General features: G+C 41.4%; 1 protein-coding gene across 4 annotated transcripts in view; it reads left to right on the top strand.

The window, feature by feature from the left end:
• The window catches only part of TP53BP1 (tumor protein p53 binding protein 1), an 82,618-nt gene that overhangs the window by 29,383 nt on the left and 35,157 nt on the right, over positions 1-18,078 (top strand). For all 4 annotated transcript variants that reach the window (XM_040969752.1, XM_040969753.1, XM_040969755.1 and 1 more), the window contains 4 exons: positions 3,945-5,277; positions 12,595-12,714; positions 13,471-13,674; positions 17,909-17,966. In XM_040969752.1, coding sequence (XP_040825686.1) covers positions 3,945-5,277; positions 12,595-12,714; positions 13,471-13,674; positions 17,909-17,966 — 1,715 coding nt within the window. The remainder of the gene's footprint in view (positions 1-3,944; positions 5,278-12,594; positions 12,715-13,470; positions 13,675-17,908; positions 17,967-18,078) is intronic.

Raw genomic sequence — 18,078 nt, 5'->3', positions numbered from 1 at the left:
CTGCCTCACCCAGACCTCATGCCCGTTAACAGTGACGATCTGTATAGATTTGCTATTCTGGGCATGTCATATAAATGGAATTTTACAAAACTAGGGTACTTTAACGATTTGTGGGAAATGAAATTTAAAAATAAATGTATTTTTGTGCAGAAAATTTTTTAAATCTCTGCATAGTGTTTTTCCTTTTGGTAGGCACTTTTCATGAGGTTTTTGAAGCATCCACAGTTTAGTCTTTTGTAACTCTTTCATGTAGCGTGATGTTTTCAAAATTCATCCATGTTGTGGTCTATGTATCAGCATTCCATTTCCTTTTATTGATTAGCAAAGCCATAGCACGTATATACCACCTTTATTGTCATCCATCTGTCAGTTGGTAAATCTTGGCTGTTTCTCCTTTCTTGCTATTGTGAATAGTCCTGCTGTGGACATTCATGCACAGTTGTTTTGTGTAGACATGGTTTTATCTCTTGTGTAGACCAGCAAATACAGCAACTTGCTTCAAGCATTTATTTATTTATTGGAAGAAGTGACAGGGAGAGATCATCTACTCACTGATTCAATTAGAAATGTCTGCAACAGCTTGGCCCTGGCCAGGCTGAAGCCAAGAGTCAGGAACTGAATCTGGGTCCCTGATGTGAGTGACAGGAACCCACGTAAAAGGTATCCTTTGCTGCTTTTCCAGGAGCATTAGCAGGGAGCTGGGTCAGTAGCAGAGCAGCTGTAGATAACAGCTCAACCTACTGCACCAGAACGTTGGCCCCTTCTACCACCACCTCACCCTTCTCTGAGTTACTAAATTTGTTAACTCTTTGAATTTTTTTAATAACATTGTCTTTTTTTTTTTTTTTTTTTTTGGAGTACACAGTTTTATTTCTCTGAAGATACTAATTTTTTGGATTCTGTTTTTTTTTTTAAAGATTTCTTTTTAGGGCCCGGCGCAATGGCGCAGTGGTTAAGGTCCTCACCTTGCATGCCCGGGATCCCATATGGGCGCCGGTTCTAATCCCGGCAGCCCCGCTTCCCATCCAGCTCCCTGCCTGTGGCCCGGAAAAGCAGTCGAGGACAGCCCAAAGCTTTGGGACCCTGCACCCATGTGGGAGACTCAGAAGAGGTTCCTGGCTTCAGATTGGCTCAGCTCCAGCCGTTGTGGTCACTTGGGGAGTGAATCTTCGGACAGACGGAAGATCTTCCTCTTTGTCTCTCCTCTCTGTATATCCGCCTTTCCAATAAAAATTAAAAAAAAGTCTTTAAAAATAAATTTATTTTTATTGCAAAGTCAGATATACAGAGAGCAAGAGATACACAGAGAAAGATCTTCCATCCAGTGCTTCATGTCCCAAGTGACCACAACGGCCAGTGCTATGCCAATCTGAAGCCAGGAGCCAGGAACCTCCTCCATGTCTCCCACGTGGCTGCAGAGTCCCAAGATTTTGGGCTGTCCTCGATTGCTTTCCCAGGCCACGAACAGGGAGCTGGATGGGAAGTGGGATCGCCAGGATTAGAACCAGCACCTCTATGGGATCCCTGCGCGTTCAAGGCGAGGACTTTAGCTGCTAGGCCAAGGCGCTGGGTCCAATTTCTTAAATTCTTTTGGCTGTTTTCTTCTCTGAATTTACTAAAATTTATTTATTTGAGAAGGTTGTAGAGAGGGAGAAGCAGAGAGGGAGAAATTTAGACATAGATTTTCTATCTGCTGGTTTACTTCACAACTGGCTGCAACAATCAAGCCTGGGCTAGCCAGAAGCCAGAAGGCAGGAGTGTCATTGCATCTCCCATAGGAGTGCAGGGGCCTGATATCACTTGGATCGTCCTCTTCTGTTTTCCTAGTCACACTGTAGAGGAGCTGCTTTGGCATAACCTGCTGCCCCCCAGCTCTGGCTCCCTCCCTCCCTGGAATTTTTATCGTTTTTTTCAAATATATTTATCTTAATGTCTCTTATATAGGGGCTCTTTAGCCTCAGATGTGTGGTGTTCCTTAAATATTTGCTGACATTTAAGAGTAAAGCAGAATGATGGTTAGTAGTTTTGAGCTAGTGTTTGAGGCTTGTTGTTTCTGAGATTTTATTCATTGACTCAATAGATGGGATGTTTTGTTATAAATACTACAGTTTCAGAATCTTGGTTTGTTTTGGTGTGGTCAGTTAACCCAAGAAAATGTCTAGTCTCAGGTCTGCTAGCTACCGGCTGCTATTGTACTAGAAGTTCATTACTCTAAGAGGGCTTTGGAGGATAGGAGATGTGTTGGGATGCTGCCCATATGGGATGCCAGCACTCAGTGGTGACTTAACCTGCAAAACTGTTACCTGTTTTGCATGCAATAAGATGAAATTAAAAAAATACATATGTGTTTACAAAAAGCAATACTGAAAGTATAATCTAGAAACTAGCTATATGATTTGCTTTGGAGGAAACAATAGGGAATGGGGCTGAAGGTCAGCATGAAAGAAATACAACTTTTCCTTTTTTCAAATTTATTTTTACTTGAAATGCAGATTTATGGAGAGAAGGAGAGACAGAGATCTTTTGTTCTATTTCACTCCCCAAATGGCCGCAATGGCCAGAGCTAACCTGATTTGAAGCCAGAAGCTTGGAGTCTCTTTTGGGTCTTCCAAATTGGGCCTCCCTCTGCTGCTGTTCCAGGTCATTAGCAAGGAGCTGGATCAGAGTGTAACAGCTGGGAGTAGAACCAGCGCCCATATGGAGTGATGGTGCTGATAGGCATAGAATTAGTCTATTGAGCCACTGTGCTGACCCCTTTGGAGTTTTTTTTTTTTGTTAAGTGAAATACAATTGCCATTTTAAATATGTAATTTGAATTTTGGCAGTTGTGTCCAAATGGATAACCATCACTACTATCAGAGACTGATGGGTCTTTACTGTATAAAGTTTTCTTGTGAACATTCATGGTTGATATTCCTCCATCCCAACACTCCCCTCTCTTGTCCTAGGAAATCACATGTCTGCTTTCTGTCACTGGTTTTTCTTTAATTTGTTTTTTTGAGAATTCATGGAATTATGAACTGTGTATAAGTGTTGGTCTTTTACATTTATGCTGACACTAGGTTTATTGAGATTTATTAATATTAATATTTGTATTCTGTTTTTATAGACGAGCATCATGCTATAATAGGAATATCCTCAGTTTGTTTATTGATTCAGCAGTTGACAGACATTTAGTTTGCTTCCAGTTCGTAGTTATTATGACTAAGACTGCTGGAATTATTTGCATATATATATCATTGTGTGGACATGTTTTATTCTCTTGATGAAATTTGTTTAGTAGAATTTCTGGGTAATATGGTTGTGTATTTAACTTTAGAAAGTGCTGCCATACTGTTTTCCAGTGTAATTGTTTTTCTCCATTTCAGTTGAGAATTGGAATTGTTTCACATGCTCACCAATACAGTTTTGCATTTTTTTTTTTTACTTTAGCTGTTCTTGTATTATGTAGTGATACTCCACTGAAGTTTTAGTAGCATTTTTTATTAATAAGTGATACTAGGAACTTTTAAAATATCTGCCTTGAAAGCTATTACATGTTGAAATAGTGGAAAGAAAAATGAATAATATTCCCTTTTTGTGTTATCTGAAATAGGTTGTGTATTACTGTTAAAGATGGCAAATGCTGCTGTGTAATTGAAAGCCATCGTATATGTATGTCATGATTTTAGCAGCATGATGTACAGTAGGAGTGTCTTCAGCGCCAGAGGCTTTGTTTTTTGGGTTATGCTTACTCTGGATCCATGATGTCATAAGAAGGGCTCTAATCACAGTGATCTGTGTTGATGAAAGGACTGGTGACTGCATTTTTGTGTTCCTGAGATTATGATCCTAAAATTCTTTAATTGAATAATTGCCTTGCAAATTTTGAAGGACTCTATGGATTTGATATGAAAGAAATATGATTATGGCCAGTTATGATTTGTCTTTTTATTCTTCCTTAGGACATTTTCATTCCATCACCAAGTTTAGAAGATCGATCAAATGATGGGAAGAAAGGTGGAGATTTGCATAGCTCATCTTTGACTGTGGAGTGTTCCAAAGCTTCAGAGAGCGAACCAAAAAATTCCACAGAGGAGCTTGGCCTGTCTTTGACAGGAGATTCTTGTAAGTTGATGCTTTCTGCAAGCGAGTATAGTCAGTCCCCAAAGGTGGAGAGCTTAGGTTCTCAGAGGATTGATGAAGACGGAGAAAACACGCAGATTGAGGACCCGGAGCCCATGTCTCCGGTTCTTAATTCTAAACTTGTTCCTGCTGAAAATGATGGTATCTTGTTGAATCCAGTGGAGGATGGTCAAGCAGAATTGAGTCAAAGTGATGACAAAACAAAGGGAGATGACGTGGAAGCCAGAGATGATGTTAGTGTTTTAGCCACTGGCTGCAAAGCCAGAGAAGACACTGTAGCAGAGGATGTTTGTATTGATCTGACCTGCGATTCAGGCAGTCAGGCCGTTCCTTCTCCGGCTGCTCGCTCTGAGGCGCTCTCTAGTGTGCTGGATCAGGAGGAAGCTATGGAAATTAAACACCATGCAGAAGAGGGGTCTTCGGGGTCCGAGGTGGAAGAAATTCCTGAGACTCCCTGTGAAAGCCAAGGCGAGGAGCCCAAAGAAGAAAGCCTGGAGAGCATCCCCTTGCACCTTTCTCTGACGGAAACTCAGTCCCAAGGATTGTGTCTTCAAAAGGAAATCCCCAAACAAGAATGTTCCGAAGCTATGGAAGTTGAAACCAGTGTGATTAGTATTGATTCCCCCCCAAAGCTACCAGTACTGGACCAGGAACTGGAACCTAAGGATCAGGAAGCTTGGGAAGAGGCTACCTCGGAGGACTCGAGTGTCGTCATTGTGGACGTCAAGGAACCATCTCCCAGGGTTGATGTTTCTTGTGAACCTTTAGAGGGAGTGGAGAAATGCTCCGATTCCCAGTCATGGGAAGATGTTGCTCCAGAGATAGAACCATGTGCCGAGACCAGACTAGATAAACAGGAAGAAAAGAACACAAAATATGAAGGAGACGCAAAAGCAGTGATCGCAGAAAAGGAACCTACACAGGAAGACTCCTCGCATCCTCCTTTGGCTTTAGAAATAAGAGATGAGCCTCCACAGACTGGCCAGGGCATGCAACAGCCTCAGCCTCAGCCTCGAGAGAAAGTGGATAATGAAGTAACAGAAGACCCAAAAGTGACTACTAATGGAAAGCGGCTGGACTCAGGTGGTGAGGCAAAGCATTTCGACAAGGCCTCTGCCCACGTCTCGCAAAGCTTCTGTGAAAGTTCTAGTGGTGAGTGTGGTGGTAGATTTTTTTTTTTTCCCGAGTCTCCAACCAAATTATCATTTGGAATGGAATGCCAGAACAGTACGCTTGTGTTAAAGCTGACCATAAACTTGGGTTCATGTGGCTTGCTGCTAGTGAAATTGAAGATTTGAGATTATGTCTTATTTCTCTGAAAGGCAGAGCAGCAGAGAAAAATGGAGATATGGAGAAAAGAGGATCTTTGTTTACTGGGTCACTTCCCAAATAGCCACAACAGCTAGATCTGGGTCAGGCCGAAGCCAGGAACCAGGAACTCTGTAGGAATCTCCTGCAGGATTGGAAGGGACCCGAGTACATGCTGCCTTCCCAGGCACAGTGGGACAAAACTGCATTGGGAGCAGAGTAGCCAGGACTTGAACTGGCCTTCTCTTACCAGATTCTGACATTGCAAGTGATGGCTTAACCTTGCTGTTGCATAATGTTGGCCCCTGTGTTCTTTCTTTTGTAAATGTTATTTGTAGAACAAGATCATTTGAGGTTTTTTTTTTTTTTTTAAAGATTTTATTTTTATTATTTTTTCATTGGAAAGGCGGATATACAGAGAGGAGAGACAGAGAGGAAGATCTTCCATCCGATGATTCACTCCCCAAGTGACTGCAACGGGCCGATACTATGCCGATTCAAAGCCAGGAACCTCTTCCAGGTCTCCCATGCGGGTGCAGGGTCCCAAAGCTTTGGGCCGTCCTCAACTGCTTTCCCGGGCCACAGGCAGGGAGCTGGAAGGGAAGCGGGGCTGCCGGGATTAGAACCGGCGCCCATATGGGATCCCGGGCGTGCAAGGCGAGGACCTTTAACCACTTGCGCCACCGCGCCAGGCCCCCATTTGAGGTTTTTGAACTTTGTAAATCAATAGCACTTGATAAGAATATGTAGAAATTTGACCAATCATGGCGTTCTCTACTTAGTTGTAGCCTTGCTGTATATTTTTGTTTTTAGAAAGTATTTATTTTTATCTGCTTACAATGCAGTATTTATATTGATTTACCTAGAGAGATTAATTGATTCTGTCCTCTGGGTTCACTCCTCAGATGTCCAGTCAAGGGCTGGGCCAGGCTGAAACCAGATGCTTGGAACTCCCATCTTGGGTCTCCCCTGTGGGTGACAGGGGCTCAGCACTTGTACCAGGGATGCGTTAGCAGGAAGCTTGATCACACGCAGAGTAGCGAGAGTCATTGGTCTGGAACTGGCACTGCAGTATATGTGCTGTCTAAGTGCTGGCTTCACTTGCTGCATACCGATGCCAGTGACTGCTCCTGGAGTTTTTATATTTTGACAGTTAACCCTGAAGTGTACAGGGTTTTAAAATTTTCCTTCTAGAGTAAAATCACATTCTGAATTATGTTAACGACTATGCTATTATTTTCTGTTTTCTCTTTGTGGTCATTAAGTCAGGTTCTCAAATTTGGTTCAGCATACATACATCGTATGTCTTAAACTGGGAAAGATTTCCTTTTCATCTTTATGTATTAAGTCTAGCATGAGAACATAAGTTGCTTTCTAAAATACTTTTAGAAAATTACGAATGAATTGTAACAATGCCCAGAGTTAGTATACTGAAAGAATAGAGCAAGCTTCAAAAGCAAAAAACAAAACAAACTTGGGAGAGTGAAGTTCTGTGGGTGTAGAAATAAGATAGTAAGTGGCACCACTCTATCTCTTGGTATGAATCACTGTATCTTTTGACTTATCTGGAACAGTACACTTTATACCTGCTATCTAGGTGTGATGATTGATAGTATTTTTTGTTTGTTTCAGAATTAACCTTGTTCATTAAGGTTTACATTCAGGAATTGTTTCTACTTCAGAATAAGCAGTGTTGGAGCTAAAAAGGTTAGAAGTTATCTGGCTGTTTCAGTCTCTTTCTAGACTAGAACCAGGTCTTCTGATTCCCAGGTCTGTACTTTTCCCTCCTACAAAACTGTACTACAGTGTCTCTGATTCTTAGCAGTCATGGTAAAGAGCTTTATGAATGGCAATTAATTCTGTGTTACTGAGTATTTTAATAACATAATTATATTTGAATCTGTTCTTGACTGAGGCAAGGAAATCCTTGGTGTTTGTGGATTGCTTTAATATATTAATATATTTAATGGTTTTAATATGTTTTAATACAGTCATTCAGGTATACTTTTATATGTATTAATTTCTGCTTACTCTCTTGGTTGGTAGAGATGGCTCAGTTTTTGCCATAGTGAAATTTATTTTACTAATATTTATTCAGATTATTGAAATGCTGATTTTTCTGCTAAGTTTAAGATGTCAGTTATTTATTGAGCCAACAAGAAATATTGAAAACAGCAGCTGAAAAAAACAGTATGTGTGAGAAAAATCTGTTAACTAGAAATTATAACACAATGGGAAAATGACAGTTTTTCACTTAGAGAATTAGTCTAAAATAAATTAATTCAGAAAGGTATTGCATAGAGCACTGAAAGCTATTTCTCTGCACCTAAAATATAGTTGTTTAGTTGCTAAATCTGGAGAGATTAAATAAGAACATGAGAAGTAAATAGTTTTTAAATATGAATACACAGAATGACAAGTGTGAATTGTGAATCCCAAGTATGTTCGTTAGATTTTTTTCCGATGTTAAAGTGGAAGGACTCTTACTTTTTGTTACTAGCTTTGCTGGTTAATTATGAAAAATATTCAATACAGAGAAAGGGAGATTGATAGAAGAGAGCAAGCAGAGAGAGAGAGTGTGAGAGAGAATTGCTCTGGATGTTTCCATTACTGCTAACAGTTTGGAGACCCTTTGGAACATTATCCCCAGAAAATGCCTCCTAAACCTGGAAAAATAACAGGTTTAGAAAGATGGTACCTGGAGTCTTTAATGCTTCATGGTAGATTGATGATGTGAAAACTAACAAGTTAGTGTTTAGTAAGTGAAGGTCTGCAGCAGGTTAATGAGATCAGGAAGCTGCGGCTCTTACTAAAGTGTGTTCTCTTACTTGGTGGAAAGTGACCTCAGTTGCCTGGGAATGCCAGAAGCAGACTGCTGGGAAAGACTGTTATAGGCCCAGCAAGGTAGCCTAGTGGCTAAAGTCCTCGCCTTGCATGCGCCAGGATCCCATACAGGCGCTGGTTCATGTCCCATCCAGCTCCCTGTTTGTGGCCTGGGAAAGCAGTCGAGGATGACCCAAAGCCTTGGGTCCTTGTGCCCCTGTGGCAGACTCAGAAGAAACTCTGGCTCCTGGCTTAGGATCAGCTCAGCTCTGGCTGTTGTGGCCACTTGAGAAGTGAACCAACAGATGCAAGGTCTTCCTCTATCTTTCCTCCTCTCTGTATATCTGACTTTCCAATAAAAGTAAATAAATCTTTAATCATAAATGATGTCACCCAATATAGAAACACTTCTGTTTTAAGTTAAATATCATTTGGGCAATTATAATCAGTGACCAGTTCTTTGAGGAACAAAAGGAAAAATGAGCTTTAAAATTGAACAGAAAATGGACAGACCTTGATGTTAATGCGTTTTAAAAACTGCTTTAGACTAATGAATTCTCTAACCTCCTTGCTGACAATGTTAACCTTCCCATTCAGGTGGTTCGATTGGTATTGTTTTTTTCAAGTTTTTCATATCCTTTCATACTTCATTGGTTGGCATACTGGCATATAGTAGGATAGTCTGTGGTAATTGGGGAAGCAAGCAGGACATGATCATTTAAATAATGCAAGAAATTAATGGGAAAAATCTATTAAATTTAAAGGGATAAAAATTTGTTTTTAAGATTTATTTTTATTACAAAGTCAGATATACAGAGAGGAGGAGAGATAGAGAGGAAGATCTTCCATCCAAAGGTTCACTCCCCAAGTGACTGCAATGGCTGGTGCTGTGCCGATCTGAGCCAGGAACCACTTCCAGGTCACTCATGCGGGTACAGGGTGCCAAGGCTTTGGGCTGTCCTTGACTGCTTTCCCAGGCCACAAGCAGGGAGATGGATGGGAAGCGGAGCTGCTGGGACTAGAACCGGCGCCCATATGGGATCCTGGCGCGTTCAAGGCGAGGACTTTAGCTGCTAGGCCATGCCGCCAGGCCCTAAAGGGATAAGATTTGTGTGTAAATGTATGTAAGGTAGATAATTTAACTGGATTAGTTGTATTTGTCAGGTGAGTAAACTGAAGCAGAGAGATGGGAAGATATTTGAAAGACAGTGAATAGAGACCTTATGAACATGAATAATTAAAGATTGTAGAGGAATGCTGCTGCCAGTTAATTGAATGCCGACTAAAGAGTTAGGAATTTACCTTCTAGTGGAAACCTTGACGTTTTTTGGCCAAGAGCCAGCATATTCAAAGCTGTGTTTTATATGGTTTGGTTGCAGTATGTGCAGAGAATTGGGGGTTAGAGAAACAGATACTTCAGAGGAGATGATTGCTGGGCTGTTGTAGCGAAATGGAGATGCGGCACTGGAGACTGGATGAGGGTTGTGGTATTACTATCCCTAGGGCCTGTAAAAGTCTGTTTTGTTCTCGAGATGAAGATAAATAGTGCTAAAAATAGTTTTTCCTAAACTTTATCTATTACTGTGTTAAAGGAAGCTGTAGAAAAATAAGTTTCAACATTCTTGCATGTTACTGTGTTTGCATATTATGTTAAGTCATGTAGGTCGGCTTCAGGAGTTCATGTGGCACAGTTTTCTGGAAGATTGGTCATAAAAACAGGGATGGCTCCTGTCAAGACAACAGTGCAGGTGGTCCATCCGTCCCTCCCTGCTCCCTGCCTCCCCCTTGCTTCCCCCTCCCTTCCTCTTTTTCTTCCTTTCTCTTCCTCCCTTCCTCTCTTTCCCTCCTCTTTCTGCTCTCACATCCTCCCTCCCTCCTTCCCTCCCTCACTCCCTCCCTTCGTCCCTCCTCCCCCTCCCTTTTGGAAGCAGAGAAAGGGAACTCCCATCTATTGGTTCACTCCTAAGATGCCTACAATGACCTAGGCTGGGCCAGGACAAAGGGAATAGCCAAGAACTCATTCTAGATCTCCCGCATGTGTGACAGGGACTACTGTGCTAGCACTTGCTGCTCTGCGGCAGGAAGCCAGAGCTGGCAGATGAACCCACGAACTCTGATAAGGAAGGGATATGGGTGACTTAACTGGCATCTTCATCTCTTGGCCAAATACATGATCTTCTGTTTTTGTTTCAGGAATGAAAGTTCTAGAAAAGAAATCTTTGGAATATATTATTTCAAATATATATTTGTAATCTGATGTCTATAATTTATTTGTAAGGGCAGTGTAGATGAGCTAGTTCCTGTCATCTACATATTCATTACCCAAAAGACAGCACTAGCCAGGTACTCCAGGCTCGTTTCCCACAGAGGTGACACGTTGGTCATCTTCTGCTACCTTTCCGGATATTGAGCAGGGAGCTGTGTTGGAAACGGGATGGCCAAGTTCTCAGAAGATGATGCTGGCACTGTAAACGGTGGCTTAACGTGTTGCTCCTTAATGCCAACCACCAGTTTCTATTTTTTATTGGAAAGTCAGATTTAACAGAAAGGAAGAGAGAGAGAGAGGAAGATCTTCATCCAATGACTGACTCCCTAGGGAGCCACGATGGCCATAGCTGCGCTGATCAGGAGTCAGGAGCCACCTCTTTCAGGGTCTCCCACACGAGTGCAGGGTCCCAAGGCTTTGGGCCGTCCTTGACTGTTTTAGCAGGCCACTAGCATGGAGCTGGATGGGAAGCGAGGCTGCCAGGGTTAGAACTGGTGCCCATATGGGATCCCAGCATGTGTAAAGTGAGGAGTTAGCCACTAGGCTACTGTGCTGGGGCCTCTATTTTAAGATCTTGATTAACCTGTGGAGAACCTGCTTTGTAAATAGCAGCCCAAAATCAAATGCTTGCCTGCCTCATCCATTTGTTTATCTAACGATGCCAGAAATCTTGACCAGTTGGGTAGAATGTTGAGCTTCTCCATTTGTTTTCTTTGTAGTTTAAGTTAAGCATGCATACTTATTTGCTTGATTATAGAGAAACTGATAGAGTGAACTTCCCTCTATTGGTTGTCTTCAGATGCCCACAGCACGCTCTGTCCAGGTCTCCCACGTGGGCGGCAAGGACCCCATTAGAGCCACAGCTGGTGATAGCAGCCAGAGAAATACACAGCTCAGGCACTTTGACACAGGACAAAAATCTTAACTTGGTGTTATATCTGTTGGGCAAATGCCTGTCCTCTTGCTCCTCCCTCATCCTTTACAGATCATTTTATCCTTTCTTTTCATCCCTTCAGGCTGTACTTGTAAGAGGTTGTTTGTTCTGTGATTTTTGAAGGAAGAGTGGATCAAGGTGCTTGGTATTAAAGAATAGTGAAGGATTGAAGTGGAGTGGAAAAAGATGAAAGAGGCAGACTATCTTCAGAAGTAGTAGTGACTGGGTATGTCAAATCATAGTTATTATGGGCTATTCAAGGACAAACAGGAACAAATGTTTATAATTAGGATTTAAGTGAGCCGTCTGGCATAGTTCTTTCTCCCAAATGTGACTGTTGCTAAAAGGGGTACACAATTAGGAAATCAGAAGATGTGATTTTTGGCTGTTTGCTAATTCTGATTATCGTGAACTTAAAACTGGAACCTTGTTAAAAAGTAATTTTATGTCTTGACAAATGCTTTGTGATAACAACCAGACTGTTACATGGGGCATCTCTTAGGAGGATTTACCATTATGCAGGAATTTTAAGTAGGAACTTCACTGCATTGGCTTGGAATGAGAATGTTGGCCAGGACTGGTGAACTGGGAAGCCTTTAGATTTGTTAGAGCCAGTGAGTACTTTGAAACTCTTTGGCCCATGAACTCGTTTATCACCTGTTTGAGTAGATTGCAAATTATTAAGTATTCATATTAGATTTATCTTTTGTGGGAATCCTACAGACTGTCAGACTGTCCAGGCGTATTAAATGAGTTCATTTAGACTCCCTTGGTAAGCATTGCATGAAATTGTGTTGTCTAGACTTGAAATTTGTTTGTAGCCGGTATCCCCAGATGACAGTCTAGAAGCTCTAATGCTTTTTAAAGTTTTTCTTGATCCCATGTTTGTCTAGTCTCCCAAATTTTGGGCTTCCTCCATTTGTCCTTTGGCTGCCTAGTTATGTCAGTCCTTTTGATGCTGGTAGGAGAGCAGAGGCATATAATAGGGAATTGATTGGGAGACTTGGTGACGATGGTGGATATGAAACAATTTGGGAGCAAAGCAAAAGAAAGGTAGTTGAACTGTGTCTTCCAGTTCTCCTCATTTTTATTTATTTTACATTTCTGATTTGGTTTGCTTGTTATTTTTTTTTTCCAGAAACCCCATTTCATTTCACTTTGCCTAAAGAAGGTGATATTATCCCACCATTGGCTGGTGCAACCCCACCTCTTATTGGGCACCTAAAATTGGAGCCCAAGAGACACAGTACTCCTATTGGTGAGTGAATTTAAAAAGTTGGTAATATTTAAGGTAGACTTTCTGAGTTGATAATTTTTATGCAAGTGGTACTTTTAGATCTGAGGAGTTGAGTCTAACTGACAGAGTTGAGTTTGGACAAATAGGGTTATTGTGTGTTGTTCAGTGATTTTGCTCCTAACAGATGGAAAGGTGATAAGATGAAGGAAAGGGTGGAGGGAGAGTAGAAGGTGAATACAAGGATTGTTTTCACAGTACATGTAAAGCAATAGACTCTTAGTGCTAAGTAGTGATACAGATCTTATAGACTAAGATAGGATGTAGGGTGGAGGTACTATGTATTTGTATTCAGTGCGCTGGCTCCTCTGTCTGCTGCTTGACAGGGTTTCCTACCCTGAGGCAGCTGGTAGTCTTCTATATTAACCTGTTTGTTTTCTCCAGTCAGTGCTAGGAGGTAACAGTCATGCCGCCTGGAGTCTCCTGCTACCTATGCCTGATGCTGGCAGATGTGGGTTGGCTGAGGGCTCATGCAGCATCCTTTGTCCAGATGCAGAAGTGGAACTGAATCCTGTTGCTCCTCTTAAGACCAGATGTCAATACTAGTTCATAGTTGTTGATACTTGAAACAGGATCTATCCTTAGGAACCCGCTTCAATCCTGCAGAGCTGTGGAGCCCAAGAGGCAAATTAATTATTGTGAAATGCAGTTTTTCAGATCTGTGTTTTTAGTGTTCTTTCTTGCTTCCTCCCTGCCTCCCCCCGCCCCCTTTTTTTTCAGCCATCAGCAACTTCCCGGAAAGCACCATAGCAGCCAGCGATGTCATGTCGGAAAGCATGATGGAGACCAATGATCCTGTGCTTGGGAGTGGGAAGGGCGATTCTGCGGCTGCCCCAGAAATGGATGATAAATTGTGTCTAAGAATGAAACTAGTCAGTCCTGAGACAGAGGGGAGTGAAGAGTCTCTGCAGTTTACCCTGGAAAGTAAGTTTTATTTTATGTTACTCTTGGGTGATTTGTATGAAGCTCCAGGTCCTCTGGGAAGTACTTTTTAGTTATAAATGTAGTTACTAAGTCTTATATATTTAATCTTCTGCTTTCAACCAATTATGTTACTGAGAATGCTCCATTTTACAATCTGTCACATTGTCTGTGGATTAAACCTTTCTATATATTAAGTGTAGAAGATTTACTATTGTAGCTTCACATTGTAGATTTGTATCGACTCTTCCTGACATGAATCACAAATTGGCTTGTTCTAGCCAAAATATAAAGGGGCTGAGACTGTGGTGTAGTGGCTGAAGCTGCAACTTTTGTAAATCGGTGCTGTTTCAATTCCCAGCTATTCACTTCCAGCCCAGCTCCCTGCTGATGTGCCAGAGAAGGCAGTTGAGGAAGATCCAACTGCTTGGGCCTCTGCACCCACATGGGAGATTTGGAAGAGGTTTCTGGCCTCTGGCTTCTGACTGGCCCAGCTGTCCCAGCCATTTAGGGAGTGAACCAGCAGATTCAGTGTGAATGAACCAGACCGATTTCTCTGTCTCTCTGTAACTTATTTTTTAAATAAATAAGTAAATCTTAAAAAAAAACGCCCACAAAGTAAAAGATAGAAAAAATAAAAGAGAGTGACTGCACATGACACAGGAGGACACAACTTAGATAGGTTTTGCATCTATTAAGCAGCCAAAGAAGTTTAGGCGTGGGAGTATCATCCTGTTTGCTTTCTCAAAAGGATTGGGTGCGTTTGTGAATGGTGAATCCTTTTCTTGCATTGCCTGCAGCCTGTTCTGCTCAGTGAACTCCTTACCTGAATCTAGTGAGGAGCTAGAGCAGGTGTTGTTAGGGATAGATATAGAATGATAGATATAGAATGATAGGGATAGATAGAGAATGAGTTTGAGAGATGAATAGAATAGACAGAATGATAAGGCCAGTTGGGTTTGGAAGTAAGAGAAAAATTATATAAGGTTTTTTATTTTTTTAATAATTTCTTTTTGGGTCTGGCACGTTAGCATAATGGTTAAGGTCCTCACCTTGAACGTGCCAGGATCCCATATGGGCGCTGGTTCTAATCCTGGCAGCTCCACTTCCCATCCAGCTCCCTGCTTATGGCCTGGGAGGGCAGTTGAGGACGGCCTTGAGATTCTGCACCGTGTGGGAGACTCGGAAAGAAGTTCCTGGCTCCTGGCTTCAGATCAGCACAGCGCTGATCGTTGTGGCCACTTAGGAAGTGAATCATCAGATGGAAGATTTTCCTGTCTGTCTCTCCTCTCTATATATCTGCCTTTCCAATAAAATAATAAATAAATCTTTAAAAAAATTCTTTTAGTAAAAGGCAGAGTGATAGAGTGAAAGAGAGCTGGTTCATTCCATCTGTTGTCCCCCAAACGTCCACCAATAGCCTAATCTGCATTAGGCTGAGGCCTGGAAGCCAGGAACTCCATCCTACTGTCCCACATGGCCCAAATACTTGAGACATCTGTTGCTGCCTTTTCAGGTGCATCATTAGGAAGCTAAGTTGAAAGTGGAGTAGCCAGCACTCGGAAATGGGAAACTGGCATCACACATGGCAGCTTAGTTAGCTAAGCCATGATGCTGTCCCAGGGTAATTTATGAATACTGTATCATTTCATTTCTCATGATGGTGTTCCAAAGTATGTTTTTTTTGTGTGTGTGTTTCATTTTGATTTATTTATTTTTAAAATTTACTTAAATGAAAGGCAAAATTACAAAGAGGGAAGGCAAGACAGAGAGGGATCATCTGTCTGCTAGTTCAGTCTCCAAATAAATTCAATGGCCAGGGCTGCCTAGGTCTAAGCCACAAGCCTGCAACTCACCCAGGTCTCTTGTGGGTGGGCGGAGGCACAGGTGTCCAGGCCATCTTCTGCTTTTCTAGAAGTATCAGTAGGGAGCTGGATCAGAAGTAGAGCAGCTGGGGCTCAGACCAATGTTCCCATGGACTGCTGGGATTGCAGGCGGCAGCTTAAGCCACTGTGTGACATTTTATTGATGAGAAAGTAACTTTTAACTTAGATGCCCAAGGTCACAATATCGATTAAAAGAGCTGGGACTTGAGTCCTATCTAACTGTATAGCTTTCAGTTTTTCTAGTGGAGGATTTTAAAATTACGTTGCTTAGGGGATTTAGAAAAGTGTGAATCCTCCTGAAAGCAATGATAAATGTCTGTCTCAGGAATAACTGACAAGAAAGAACTGGAGAGCAGCATGAAGACATGGCTGCCTGTGGGGAGGAGGGATACAAGAAGGTAACAATGTATGAACAGAATTTAGCAAGATGTGTCTGAAAATGCACGTTGGACTTGGCAGTTAGGACCCACTTTGGTGACTCTAGCAAGAACCATTTTGTTACTTGTGGTTTGTGTGGGAGTAAATTAGAGCTAAGTGAAGAGGAATGGAGAAGGTCTGAAGAAACAAGTCAAAGGAAGGGAAAATGTAACATTACCAGGGGTGTGCAGGCTTGGTGGGGGCTTTATCACTTTTAAGCTGGGAATGGCTTGAGCAAGTTTATAGACAGAAATGGAGGATCCAAAAAAGAGAAAGAGGAAGGGGTGGGGCAATAGGTGCAAGAGGAGCTGGTGGAGGAAGATTCCGAAGACCACATGGAATGGGTAGACTTGAATGTAGCTTTGCATTCTCTGAGATGAAAGCAAAGTAATTCTAGCTGACATATTTTAAGCTCTTACGATATTTTGGGAACTTTACATGTACAGCTTATTTAGGGCTCATACCAAGCCTGTGAAATAGATCTTACCGTTGACCTCAGGCAGATGGGAAGACTAAGCAGAGGATGACGAGTACCTTCTCTGGAAGCAGAGCTTAGCAGTGGAGTACTCTGTTCAGGTGCAGGCAGACTGGTTCCAGCAGTGCAATACTCATCCACTTCAGGGCTTTCTGGTTGAAGTCTCAGACCCTCAGGAGAAAGTATTGCATTATTCCATCCTTATTATCTTTTCTGCAATAAACTAAGGCCAGAAAGAGAGAGAGCATGAAAGAGAATATGGGAGTCTTGAATCTGCAGAAAATAAAATTGGGAAGACCCTAAATGGAAGTAAATGTTTAGGATGATCACATCAGTAAATCTTACTACCTTTTCCTAGAAGTAGAAGCACACAGTATTGGGGACTGTAGTCAGTTTCACATATGTCACTTTAGCTTCAGAGCTGTGAGATAGGTCTTAGTTTCTTTCTGGGTTTTTTTTTTTTTTTTGAGTGACAGAGTGACATAGAGAAACAGAAAGAGCTTCCATGCACTAGTGTTCTCCCAGTGTTCGTGGTTGCCTTCTAGTGTCTCTGGGTTGAAGCCAAGAACTCAATTCAGGTCTCCCACATTGGGACCTTCTGGGTTCTACCTTAGCAGGAACCTGGATTCAGGAGACAGGAGTGTCTGAGATTAGACGCAGATGTCTTAACCAGCATCTTAACTAACCAGAAGGTCAAATCCTTGCCCTATATCTTTCTGTAGGTAGGGAAACTGAATGACAAAGTAATTTACCCTCAGCCTGAGCTACTAAATGCAAGAACCAGGACTTGAGCCAAGTTGCTGTTTCAAAGCAACTTTAAACTGTCCTTTTCCTTAGTAGACTCTCTGAAATATACTGGGTGTGAATACTGTAGAAAAAAGTAAGAGTATTTAAGAGTTGTTTTCTATAAGGCTGGAATAAATTGCAAATGAACAAATTTTAATCCCTCGATATTAGTGACATTGTTGTGAGAATATGGAACTTTTCAGTATTGCCCTTAATTCTTTGCTGCAGAAACTTTTTTAAAACCAGTGTCTTATTTTAAAATTTGTCCTAAAAAGCTTCATGTAGAATTTGTGCATTAACCTAAAGCATTTTCCTCCACATTTAAGTAAGAGTTTTAAATTGTTTTAATTTGTTTTTAAATTTTTTATGATACTAAATTTAAATTTTATAAGCTTTTTGTAATGAATTTTTTCCTTGATGTTATTTTTCACTTTAATATATATTGGTTGATAATTTGTAATATATTTCATTTGCATGTTGTAAGAATCAGTGGAAATAAATACAAACCCATGCCTTAAAGTTACAGGAAATCAAAGATACATCTTTTAGTCTTGTTTTTCTTTCTTTCGGCTACTTGTTGTAAATACTAATAGAGCCCAGTGGAAGTTTTTATATGTGGTACTTACTGAATTCTGTTTCTTTCCTTTCTGTCTTTGCTTTTGTTTTTCTTCAGAGCCTGCAACTGGTGAAAGAAAAAATGGATCTGCTGCTGTTGCTGAGCCTGTTGCCAGGTACCCAGAGCGGTTGCTATGTAGAGGAATTTAATACAAGGCTACTGGGATGGAGGGGAAGATTATCAGCAGATGAAAAAATTCCATGCTGTAGCATAAAGGATTTTAGCAC

This window comes from Ochotona curzoniae, unplaced genomic scaffold (assembly GCF_017591425.1).
Source record: "Ochotona curzoniae isolate NIBS_2020 unplaced genomic scaffold, NIBS_Ocur_1.0 scaffold_4701, whole genome shotgun sequence".
NCBI lineage: Eukaryota > Metazoa > Chordata > Mammalia > Lagomorpha > Ochotonidae > Ochotona > Ochotona curzoniae.
This window is presented reverse-complemented; position numbering and strand designations above follow the sequence as displayed.